This window comes from Labrus bergylta, chromosome 20, assembly GCF_963930695.1.
Source record: "Labrus bergylta chromosome 20, fLabBer1.1, whole genome shotgun sequence".
Taxonomy (NCBI): Eukaryota; Metazoa; Chordata; class Actinopteri; order Labriformes; family Labridae; genus Labrus; species Labrus bergylta.
Window position 1 is genome coordinate 17,560,193 of NC_089214.1, and position 12,895 is coordinate 17,573,087.

General features: G+C 41.0%; 1 protein-coding gene across 16 annotated transcripts in view; it reads right to left on the reverse strand.

The window, feature by feature from the left end:
* svila (supervillin a) overlaps positions 1 to 12,895 on the reverse strand; it is a 72,760-nt gene that overhangs the window by 18,498 nt on the left and 41,367 nt on the right. For 13 of the 16 annotated variants that reach the window (XM_065948782.1, XM_065948783.1, XM_065948769.1 and 10 more), the window contains 9 exons: positions 12,067 to 12,101; positions 10,601 to 10,665; positions 9,970 to 10,106; positions 9,259 to 9,354; positions 8,381 to 8,780; positions 7,076 to 7,141; positions 5,737 to 6,238; positions 3,956 to 4,124; positions 1,701 to 1,833 (listed from right to left, as the gene is read on the reverse strand). In XM_065948782.1, the coding sequence (XP_065804854.1) occupies positions 1,701 to 1,833; positions 3,956 to 4,124; positions 5,737 to 6,238; positions 7,076 to 7,141; positions 8,381 to 8,780; positions 9,259 to 9,354; positions 9,970 to 10,106; positions 10,601 to 10,665; positions 12,067 to 12,101 (1,603 nt within the window). The remainder of the gene's footprint in view (positions 1 to 1,700; positions 1,834 to 3,955; positions 4,125 to 5,736; positions 6,239 to 7,075; positions 7,142 to 8,380; positions 8,781 to 9,258; positions 9,355 to 9,969; positions 10,107 to 10,600; positions 10,666 to 12,066; positions 12,102 to 12,895) is intronic. The other 3 variants (XM_065948776.1, XM_065948785.1, XM_065948774.1) reach the window with 2 other exon arrangements.

A 12,895-nucleotide genomic window follows, 5' to 3' on the forward strand; every position in this document is an offset into this window, starting at 1 on the left:
CGAGCTGAACAAACTCTGATAAGCAGCTGGAAACAAAAAAAAACACCCTCGCTGACGTGGATGGTAGCTGTTGTAAATATTTCTAAACAGAGAGGTACCAGTACAGTCCCCAACCCCACCTTTCCTTCAAAAACAAGCCCACACAGAAACACAGTCAACATGCAGAGGATGAAATGAGGTTTATTTGTATTAAAAGACATGCAAACAGAGACAAAGGCGAGCAGAAGAGCGAAAGGTTACATGAAACATTCAGTTCAGAAAGAAAGAGCGACATTACAGACGACAGTCATCACCGTCACTACCTCCTCATAATCAGTCTAACAGGATTTAAAAAGTACAAAACACTTCTCTCAGAGGGATAACTTTTAGTCTCTTTGCGCAGATTATTTGATTTAGACTTAATTTCAGCTAAATGTCCTCCAATCTTGATTATCTCAAATAAAACCCCTTTATGATATGAAAAACAGAGAACACTTTGACAACTGAAGCTGCTATGGAAGGCTACATCATAATAAGGCTACAAACATAATTGTTTAATCACATCAAAAGTTTATTTTTAAATTATATTAAGGTTTAATTACATCGTTTGGAAGTCCAAACATTCATTGGCAATACCTATCAACTATCAAAATTCACAAACTGCACTAGGTTAAAAAAGTGTTTTGTGTGTTTGTAAGCCAAACAATGACATAAAAATATTCATACTGAGGACTTTTTCACTGGTTGTGACATAGTCCTGCAAACTCATCTAATGCATGACAAGTTGACAAGATGATGTCCTTAATTTAGCACATTTCTAATTAAAGGTGACATATTTTGCAAAAAAACTTTACCACACAAATATGTGTCCCTAGTCTGTCTAATTTATGTCTTTGATTTAATTAAAAAGACCCCATTTAAAACCCAATTTAATTTTCAACTTAAGTCTGCACATTTTAATCATGGAAATATTGTGCTGAAGAGTAAATATAGTTTTACATTTGACTGAGTTATCATTCTATTTTCAGTTTTGACTGTAATGAAGTACTTCCAATTTAAAAGTTAAATTCATGATAAAGTCATACTGGTATGCATCACGCACACACAGATGAAAAAGCACTTTGAACTATGTGATTTAATTTGAAATCTTGGCATCCACACACTTCTGCATCGATGACATGAAGCATGAAATAGAGTTAACATCCAGAGAGAAGAGTGTCTCTTCTGCTGCCTTGACTGAAATGAATGTGGATTATCTGTTGATACAGTCTAAGCACAAACACATGCAGCAGCAACAAGAAGAGGAAGCACACAAAGACATGAAAAGACACAGACATGGACAAGACACAACCTCTCTGTTTAGAACTATACACAACTGTAACCATGCTTTTCTGCAGGTTTCTACTGCAAAACTCATTTTTCCACGTCTGTTTTCCATCTCAGATTTCTGTGAGTCCAGAGTTACAAGATCAAAACACCTGAAAAACTCTGTTTGACAAGCAGCCTGATTCAGAGGCTCAAACTGGAAATACTTGATGTCAAATCCCAACACTGTGGATCAGATCAAATGTCTATGTCTCAGAGACACTTCACTTCAGCTGTATAAGTGCTGCATTCAAGATTCATGAGCAAAGATGGATAAGTGGAGAGACAGACATGACATGATAGACAACAGCCAGACACAGATCAGTCAGCAGTGAGTGTGCAGGTCAGGATGTTACCTTCTTCTTGAGGCTCTGCTCCACCTCCCAGAGCTCAGCCTGCTGGTCACCCACGGCAACCTTTGCCACATCCTGTTTCTTATTGATCCTGTTCCTCCAGTCCTGCTCGCCGCTCTTCTTCAACAGGGCCACTCTGAGAGGGGAAGAGGAAGAATCAGAAATACTTTATTAATTCAAGGGGAGAAACGCGGGTGTTCAAGTTGTTTTTATACAGGAAAAAAAAGATGAAGGAAATCATCAAGGTTGGGTCCTAGTTGAGATTAGAGATCCACTTTTTTTCAGTTCTGATCTAAGTCCGATACATATGTACTGATACCGTTACAGATTTCCCAGATTTTTATATCATAACCGATAATGTTATTGTTGTTGGTTGTATGTGTAAGGCTACATAACGCTGTAGTAAACCTAACATTGCATTGTGCTGGCTTCACATACAAACAGGAAGCAGCAACAGCTGTCAGGTTTTTCAAATGAAATCTTTGAAGGAGGAATTGTGGAAGAAATGGTAAATTTGATCATATAGAAGGAGCTGTTCCACCTCGTCCTAACGTCGTCATGGAGACAATTTGTGGGCACTTCTTACAGTTCAGTCTGAACGTCTTCAAAGTGAGAGTGGAGAATGTTTAAAGTGCCCAAACATCTTTCTTGATCGGTGACGTGGACCGGCACCGTCAGTCTGATATCTGAAACGTAAATTACTTCAATATCGGACCTGCTACCGATGTAAGGTCGGATCGGTCGAGACAATACCAAAGAATATAATTGAAGACACACAACACTTTGCTAAATCGAGTTCAAGCTCTCGTTGAAACATCATTTGGCTTCTCCTGCTTGAACCCGACCTGAAGACAATACTGAAGCCAACACAAAAAAAGAGACACAATGCAATGTGTCCTTTCATCTTTTGTACAAGAACACTTGAAATAGAGACAACAAACAGAAGCAGACAGCATGCCACGGTTTAAGGTCCTATTAACTGCTCTCAGGTTTCAACAGGTTGGTGGCAGCTTAAGAACAATTAGAAAAAGATCCCTCGGAGATATCAGGCAGCATGCTGTGTGCTGGGAAACTTTCTGACAGGCTTTAGTTTCAACAAGGTGTTAAGACAATAAAAAGGTGCTAGCATCTGTTTGAGCTCAAGTTCACGTAGGCCGAAGAGAGTGAAAAGTGGCAAATGCTAACTTCAAATGCAACTGTTAGGAGAAACAGCTGTCTGAATATATACTTTAAAAACATCACCAACTGAAGCACAACTAACAAGAACAGAGGTTCAATTTATGAGATCTTATTCCTGAGTAGGAAGTACACAGGACCTCTAACTGAGGGGTCGTGGTGTCCTCTCACACCCGACCCGCTGTGACCCAAAGAGAGGACATGTTCTGCCCCCCCAGGCTTTACAATGAATCTAGTAAGCAGAAAACAGTAACGCTGAAAATATGTCCCCAGCTGTATCCTGAATCCTTTGAAATGTTCGATGATAGGGGACAGTTACTACAACAAGCAGACTGGAATGAGCAACACGCACCCTCTAACACCAGTTTGAATGTCCATCTAACATCTATTATGTCATCAATCAATTCAGAGTGTGAATGCTGCCTGCGTGTTTCTCAGTCAAATGAGCGTTCTGGGCCTGTAAACAAAAGATGACATAACAAGACACTTATGTAATCATTTCATCCATCTGGGAATCCAATACTCAGTTATAAAGAATAAAGTAACATTACAACTTCATTTAAATGACTTACAACATGATGGTGGGTGCTCAAGTAACAAATCAAGCTTTCCAGGCTGTTAGATCATACTGTGTGTCATCAGATATATTTCTAGTGATGTCCTGGTAATAACTTATTCCTCTCCTTATTGTTTGAAAGCAACACAAATCATCTGTTTCTGTGCTCCATTGATGTCCACAAACTATAGAAACACACCATCCAGCAGTGAAGCAGCAGAGACTGAGAATAGAAAACCCCAATAACCCACTTTCTCACTATGAGTTGCCCTTATTATGTCTTTTTTTTTTTTTTTTTTTAGCTCCAACTAACCCACATTTAAACCAAAGAAGAAAATGGGATCTCCTCCATCTCATGTTGAGAGGACTTTTAAGCTTTATTCAGTATCTGATGCAAAATGAAAATATTTTCAGCCCTAATAGGCATTTAGATTAGACAGAAACGTACATATGGTCATACAAATAGACAACAATAACTTTATCCCCTTTAAGCAAAAAAAATAATAAAAACTTGACAAAAGCTCACCTGTCTCTAATGGACATGGTTTTGGCCATCATCATGTCGCTCAGTTCTTCTCCGTCTTCGGGCTCCACTAGGCCGGCTGTGTGTCCGCTGCTGTCTGCCTGAGTGTCTGCCACTGGAGGAGGCTGACACACTGCTGCTCTGGACGTTACCACACTGGACTCATGCAGCTCTGTGATCATGAGCAGACGTAACACAGTGAGCAAAATCAATAACTCAACCACGACTATTTCCATGGTTTCTGTGGTGAACTTGATTTAAGAAAGCATAATAATGCTGCTTATGAAGGACCTAGATGAAATAAAATGGTGTGAAACAGGATTACGGACGCATTCTGCAGGCTGATCCTTTTATCAAGCTCTGTGAGGATGCACTCGTCTAAATAACACAATATACAACGTTTTTATGACTTTAGGGTTTTCCTAAAACAGCACAGCTAGTACTCTTAGAGTTAACAGTAAGCAGCAGAGGAGTAAACATCGTTCATACTCACCGAGAGGCTTTCATCCGCCTGTGAGAAGCAGACACTTTTAACGGCTGTAATCAAATAATCTATAGGCTCCCTTGTCAAGGCATTACTGCCCGTTTCTTTCTGTGCTGCATTTCTCTGTCCACAGAACCAAACATTCTTACGACTGATTTCTGAACCCTTTAAAAAGGTTGTTCACTGACACAGAACAAATCAGATCGTTGGCATAAAGTGACTGCCGCTCAGACATAAAAGGAAGCCTGAAAACCACAATCTCAACGTGTAACATTTTCTCAGACGACACACTGACAGGAAATGTGGTTTACTGACATGATTGTGTTTATACATTTTTAGACGCAGATTCAACCGTTTGCTATTTAAATATTTAAATACCTCAAGCACATTCACACTTTAAGCATTATTTCTTCTGATAATCCAAGACAACGAACAAAAACAACCCTTGTTCCCTTTTCTATGCTAAATACTTGGGGAAAAATAGTTAAAAATGCTAACTGCTAGCATAATACGAAGAAGTTAATGACAGTGCTAACATTGGTAGCTTTAGCAGGTATTCACCATGTTTAAGTTTATGTCAAATTGTAATTCTTATTTCAACTGGCAACATGAAAAATCTGACTCTTAAAATGCTGAAATGCTAACATGGCAGTATTAGAACATTACTCATGTGGTGATGCTTTATTTATCATGTCATACATGTTTTCTGTTTAAGCATGCTAAAGTGTGTTAGCTAGCTCAGAAGCCAGGAATGACAGTATGTTTTTAACTTTTTTACTATAAGATATAAAAGCCAGTTTTAAACCCTGCATGGTACCATTGGTACGCTAACACTGTGATAACTAGCATGCAAAGTAACTTAACACCTGTGTCTGACATGTTTTAGTGTGAGCTCATTTACAACAATGTACTTATCACTCACTCACCCAACTTGATTTAAAGCAGTTATCACAATGCTATCATGGCTTTTTTGGCAGGTTTAATATTTACCATCTTTGATTGTGCTTGTAAGCATGCTTACATCTGAAAACTGGCAAACAGTCTAAGAGTTTTTTGTGTTTAACATTCAGCCTCATCCCACTTCTTTTACCTATCATCTCCACATCCTTAAAAATTGTTAAGACCACAGTAGTTTGTCACAAACTACATTTGTAGAAGTAAAAAGTGTGTTTTCTTTGGAGTTAGAGTTTGTATAAACTGTGCAAAAGTTGAATATCACCTTTAAATAAATTTGTTAGAACAAGGCAAAGAAAAGGAAAAGAAAGCAAAGCTGAAACAGAGCTCTCTCTGCTGTTCTTACCTCCACTGATGGCTCTGTTCTTCTGGCTGTCTATATAGTTTCCCTCTCTCTGATACGACTCCTGCCACTCGTGGAATATGCGGCTGTCCGAGCTCTGCACGGCTCTCTCTCCACCCCAAGTGGTCAGCCGCTGCTCCTCTTCCCCCTCCTCTCTACTCTCTCCTCCAGTCTGAGGCTGGGGCAAAGGGGCCTGCCTTACTGCCCTCTCAGGAGAAGGCAGCTTCCTCTTTCCTCCTCCCAGATTCGCTCCGTCTTCACCCACCGATAAAGTCCTGGACCTCTGGTGATCTGTCGACTCCTGGGGTCTCAGTGCTGGGACGTCTGGCTGGCGAGGAGGCAGAGGCCTGTCATGGCTAGGAGGGAGGGGTTCGACTCTGGGTGCTGCTCTGGTTATGTGGATGTCTCCAGCGTGGTCGGTGGAGACGGTGCCTCCAGCCTTCAGAACAGAGGCGGATGATGAGGTAGGGAGGTGCCTGTACCCGGAGGAAGTACCGTTTTGAAGCTGTGTATCAGGGAGGGAAAGACAGAGAAAGAAAGAAGTGGGTCAGTGTGCTACAGAGGCCGAAAAAAAAAAAAAAGGTCGGGCAAAGTGCTCACACACACAAAATAGAGAGAATGACGCTGACTAATCACCGCCTGTCTGACTCACTGCACTTCCTGAGCATCAAAGGGCAGCCTATCTGCCCGGTCAGTTGCAGCCCACATCACAAAGCCATGCCAGCAGCCTCCCCCCCTGCACACAATGCATCCAGCTGTAGCTGTAACTACACACTTCCCAAACTTAAAACAATTACCTCAACTGAAAAATCTGCACTGACCTGACATTTTCGCTGAGTGAAGCAACAATAAAGATCCATGGAAAGCGCTTAACTGCTGAGAAAAAACTTCAAAAATCTTTGTCTTTGTTGAGAATAAATCCCTTTCAACTCCTTTTTTTCTTTATGCCTCAATTTTCTCTCTTATGGTGCCACAAACAAGTCCATAACAGAAAGCTGCTGTCAGTCCATGTGGTGGTGAACAAGTATAAAGTGCCTTTGTTTTCCTCCAACCCTGAGGCATCTTCAAAAGCCGTCAAGCTTTACTGAAATAAATGATCCATCCACAAATCACAGCCTCCTCACTGACACAGCAGAAGAACTGAGTCAGATCTTACTCAGAAGCCGGGCCATGCGCTGTACACATTCATAATGAAATCACACTGCAACATAGATAATGAGATGCCAAACAGCACGTAATGTTCACAGAAATGTATTCGGTCATTTCTGAGAAGAGTGCTCCAGCTGTGTCGGACTCCACTGTGTCAAGGCAAATGCATGGTGACTGTTCACATGGACCTTACTTGTCGGTGCTCTACGGGGCTGTCGCAGAGCTCCTGTTCATCACTGGTGTCTATGTCTGAAGACTCCTGGAGCAGAAACACGCACATGCTTTGATGCATGGCTCAGCTTTTCTTTCTCTGAGCAGAAATGGGTTTTACTCACAACGCAAAAACACCTAAGATGTTTCTTTTTGTATCTTAACACTTAAAATGTTCTTTTATTTTATATCTTACTTCCTTTTGTTGCTAAATCATTACCTGCTGCAGGTCTATGAATAACAGGGAAGTTCCTTATGATCCTTATAACCAAGAGAGGGTATCATATGTTGTAAATATTATCATCTTTCTTTAGTTAATAGAAATATGTTTCAGCGACAAAGGCCCAAACACAGTTGTACACGTCATTGATTCTTTTTTTTTCTTTTCAAAGGTTTATTTTTGGGCTTTTTATGCCTTTGTTTAAAAATAGGACAGTCAGAAATCAGGAACAGAGAGAGTGGGGAATGGATTCAACCCTGGCCATCCGCCTAGAGGACTATAGCCTCTGTACATGGAGTGAGCACACTAGCCACTAGGCTACTCATTTGTTATAGGACTTAACAATACACGGGAGACTTGACTTTTTTATCAATGAATGTATTCATGGTGTTAGTATTTTTTATTTATACGTGTAATAAAACCATTTGATTTTGTTCCTGAAGGGTATTTCAGTGAATATCCTATCTGACTTGACTATGATAATGGCTATAAAGCTTGTTTCTATCAGTGAGTCTTTGTATTAATTGAATGAATGAAACCTTTATTGTCCCTAAAGGAATTTGCCTCGCACCGAGAGCACAACTTACTATCAAACACACACGGAGTTCTCGTGTGCGCGTCAGCCGCAGAGCAGCGCCATATGGATGAAAATAATTCATCTTTTCTTCGACTTGTTTTTGTAACCGTGTACTTGCTGCCCCCCTGCATTTAATCTGTTTTGTGTTTCTGTCTTATTTGAATCAAGACGACTGTACTGGGGACAAGAATCTGTTAAAAAAAATATGATTTTGAGATGGAAATGTACCAAACTTCATGCCAGAATATCAGAACTTAAGTTACATTACAAACATAATTCTTTTTAAAACTCCTACTTTATATAGACATATAGAAATGTGTTAAAGAATCAACTTTTCCCCCCTAAGCATTATAAACTGAGGAGACAAACACATGTTCACATTAGCGTAAAGAAAAAAGGTATAGAGTTGGAACAGCATTTGTTTCATAGAGAATCAAAAGACACTAAAAGCAGTAAAGAGGATTGCTATAAGATAAGATCCGATCCCCTACCTGCTCCAGATCTCCCAGTGTGATGGGTTGAGTCTGGTAGCGAGCGTTGGCCCTGCGCTGGCGTGCGTCCCCTCTGGCGCGGGTCACCCTGGTGGGAGGCTGAGCAAGCCGGTTGAACAGCGCCATCTTTTCTGCCAGGCTGAGGGTGCAAAGATCAGGCTCGTCCGGACCCTGAGCCTTGCTGTTACTATCACTCTGACTCCTCTCCTCGTCTTTTACCACCATTGTGGACACCGGTTTAGATACCTGGTCCTTGCTATGACTCTGGATCTTCTGATGGTCTTTTTCTTCCGTCACAGAAACTGGTTTGGAGACCTGGACCTCCTGGGTTTCCCGAGCACGCCGGGCCTCCCGTGCCTGCTCCCGGGCGGAGGAGCTCTGCTGTGCAGATGCCTGCAGGCTGTGGGCAGGGTGTCACCAAAAAGACAAAGAGGTAGGAGACTTCTGGTAAGCATAGAATAAGCACATGCAGACTAGACTGTGACATGCTTAATGGCAGGCAGCTGAGTGGCATTAAATGCATCCACTGACATCCTATAAAAGATTCAATAAAGGAAGTGTTCACATTCAGAGTGAATCATTGTCACTGCAAACAAAACCACAATATCAACTCAGTTCATTCAAGCCTTCTCCGTCCTTCAATAGCGTAACTATGTAGTTTCCTGTAATCACACAGGAGGGCACCAAACTCAAAAAATATTGTGCATCAGAATTTTACACCACTGGGAACTTGCAGTGATTCAAATGCTGTAGGGTTAATCCCATTGGTGAGGAATCCACTCTGAACAAACACTATGCAGTGGGGAATGAGCAGCATTCAGTGAAGATGTTAGTCACACTCTGGAGGTCAGCGTGAGCATTCACATCGTGCCTTGTACCTGTATGAGGGGACAGTGCTGTAAACTAAGGTCGGGCTAGGGACGCGTGCTACAGAGGTGTGAACAGACACCGCGTGGGGCACGTGAGCGGGGACGCTGCAGTGGCCAAGGACAGGGACAAAGTCACACAAAGACACACAAAGAAGAAAGAGAAAACAGAGATGTTTCAAGGTACTAAAAGGTTAACTCCAGCTGAGGGAGAGAAATACAATACATGTCGAAGAGGAGACATTTCTACAGAAGGATGTCGGCTGAAAACAAACATAATTTCAGAATAACCACACAATTTAAATCCTGAATCATGTCAAGAAAATACAATTTGATGGATTAGCCATATAACAACAGAACAAGAAATTCAGCATAATTTTTTCTCTTTAAGAGTTCGATGAAAATATCGAATCCACTCTGAGTGGGTTTGATATGAAGCTAGCTAAATAATCTCAGCACAAAAGCTGAACACAAGAGGAAACAGATAGCGAGGCTCGTTCTCAAAGGCTTACTATGCGACTAGTTATCAGATCAAAATTAGAGCCCATCCGATTAATCGGCCAGTCGATAATATCGGTCGATATTAGCTTATCAATTCAATATCGGCTAATTTTGCTCCATAATCCGAAGTGCTAACAATCTTTAAAAGCAATTTCACTCAGCTCCTTTTGGGAAAATAAAGATCAACTACTCCTGTACCTTTGGCAGAAAACAAGGACTTACGTGGCAGCAATGACGACTTCCTCGGTGGTGATCGGCTGAGTTCTGGATCGGTCTTGTGTCCTTCTTAGTCTCCTGTCCACTGCAGCATTCCTGGACCGTGATTTAGGGGCTCCTCCATCGATGCTCTTCTCCAACTCCTGGATGGAAGAGTGGTGGATACACATGGAAAGTCATTTTATAATAATGGCACATTTCAGACTTTAAAACACTGGTATAATAATCATGGACTTTACATCATATGGCTCAAGAATTTAACACTGCAGTGATTAAAGACAGGTGATTGAGCACATTAACATCCTTTCAAAATCAAAGCTGTTTGGAAATGTGAGTCTCTGTTGGATTGAGCATCAGCGACTGAGACTGTAGGGCATGTTTGAGGTCAATTTAACAGATGTGGAAGTGTAATGAACTCCAATAACGGCTCGTTCCAGTAGAAAGCTTATGCAACCCCACATTATGAAAAACTCCCAAGTTTTCAACTCTAAGTAACAACGGAGAATGTTAATGTTTGTGTCCTTGTGTCCTTGATTGAAAGCACATTTCTCTGTGCTTGGTGTCTGAAACTATCATGTCATCTGTAGAGAAAGAAAACCAGGAAGAGAGAGACAAACAGGCAGAATATGATGCTCACCCTGAAGAGGGAGCGCTTGGCTGCTACGCTCATCTTGGCCAGTTCGTCTACCTTTTCTTCATCGGCTGAAGGGACAAAAAGGAAGTCCATGAACATGCATAATGAAGACATACACTTAACAAATGTCTTAATCAAAAATATAATCAAAAAGATCAGATATCAAAAATTGAGAGAAAAAACAAAGATACAAAACTACACAGAGAGTATCTTCATCACAATGATTGGAAACAATTTTTTGTGTCTCAGATATGTTCTGTTCATTGTGTTAAGCAGATTCTCGCCCTTTAAGATTTTGGTCAGAATGTTCACTTTCATTTCTCTCACACATTCAGCACACCTGACTTTGTAGCCAGGAGCAAAGACAAACCACAAGGCCTGGGACTGGCGTCAAAGTAGAGAGTACACAGACAGGTGTGAGAGGCTTGGCTGCATGCACACATAACACACGCTTTCTGTGAGACATATGACATGACATCACCAAACAACTATTCCCTTTAACTGACGCCGCTGAGCCGAGCTCTGCTCACTCTTGTGCTCTTCAGTACAAAAAAAAAAGAGTCCCGGCTGAGTGCGTGCTTATAAGAAGCAGATGAGCGGCCCTCAGTGGAGCTGCAGTGCTGTAGTGCTACTGTGAGCAGCAGTAATAACTCTTTCAATTGTTGTGATTCCCTGTTAAAGAGTTATGAGCCAGTTTGCCTCCAACTGTGAATCTATTCTTTAAGCTCTGATATAAAGGAACAAAAAGTCACATATTATTAATGTGTGGTCAGCTTCCAGATGCTGTTTTTATTTCATAACATTTAATTGGTCAATGTTCAGCGTAGTCATGACCCGACTTCTCTACTGTCTATCCTGCAGGCAGGAGTAAGAGAATGCTTCATTTAAATGAAGAGCATCTCCGATGAATTAAAAACCCATTTGCCGTATTTGAGCCCATCCAAGAGAAAAAGGCTGCAGGAATTCAAACTTTTCAAAGAACAGGAGTAGTATCCAGTTAGTGCGGAAATTCTTACTCTTAAGGAACATAAATAATGTGAGTGATGAAAAGTCAAATTCATACCATGAAACTAAAAATATATCAATATCATGACTTAGCAATAAAAGTGTCACACTTTTAACAGCTTTAAATTTACCTTCAAACATTATGCAACTGGACGTTCCAGCCAAGTGTTCCCTTTGGTCTAAAACATACCGACAGGCCTGCTGATAATACCACTTAAGATAGCCATGCTTAATCAATTAGTACACACACACTTGTGTACACAAGCTAAAGTACTTCATGAACAGTGTAACTCTATGTACATATGGTACATGAGTTTGCAAAGCATGTATGTGCAATCAATCTTTTACGTGTGCCGTTATGTTTATCAGTACATATTCTTTATTATTCTAATATATATTACCTGTTATAGGTATATTCAGACATTCAAGTTGTGCTTTAAAAGTAAGAAAATACAACGACTTACCTTCAGTAGAAGCGATATCTGAACTCACACAGGACCTTCAAAAGTAGCACAAAGAAAAAGGCAAATTAGTTAAAGCTAGCCGTCTCCTTGTTACAATGCCTAAGTCAATGGTGTCAAAGGGTGGTGAGTGATTCTAGACAGGACAAAGAAGAGAGCCAGTCACAGAGGAGGTGAGGAGATGCAGTGAAAAGCAGTCAGTTCTGGTATGTGTGAAACGTTACAGTGAGTGTTAGTATTAGGAAAAAAAAAAGAAAAAGGGAACACTGTAGTAAAGAAGACTAAGCTGGAGAATTAGATAGCATTACAGCAGTCTGTTCAGCTCCATGGTCGCATGGAATGATTCTCAACAAAGACCGATTCATGGTATGGTCACATGTGATGACCAATGCCAAGGCCCAATCAGCAGGACCTTTGGCCTTTAAGCTTCCTTCTTTTCTAATGTTGTTAGAGAGAGACGCCGAATCAAGAGGACTGAAGGGTGTACATACCTGTTTGTGTATATGTTTGTGTGTGTGTGTGTGTGTGTGTGTGTGTGTGTGTGTGTGTGTGTAGCAGTCATGGCCCCTGGTAAACTGTGATCCAGCTCATGCTATTAATCTGATTATGGACTGAGTACATACAACACAGTTACTTAGACTCCCACCTCGTCAAATACACCAGCCCAGTAGGTAGGTGGTCCAACGCTTTAAAATCTGTAGGTATCCCTGTAGCATCGCTACTGGATACTGTCTTCTTGCATAATTGTTTGATGTACCTTACATATCAGGTGATGTAGCATTCATAACATTAAAGTCAGCTTTGGATGGTGGGGGTGGTGATGGTGGTGGGG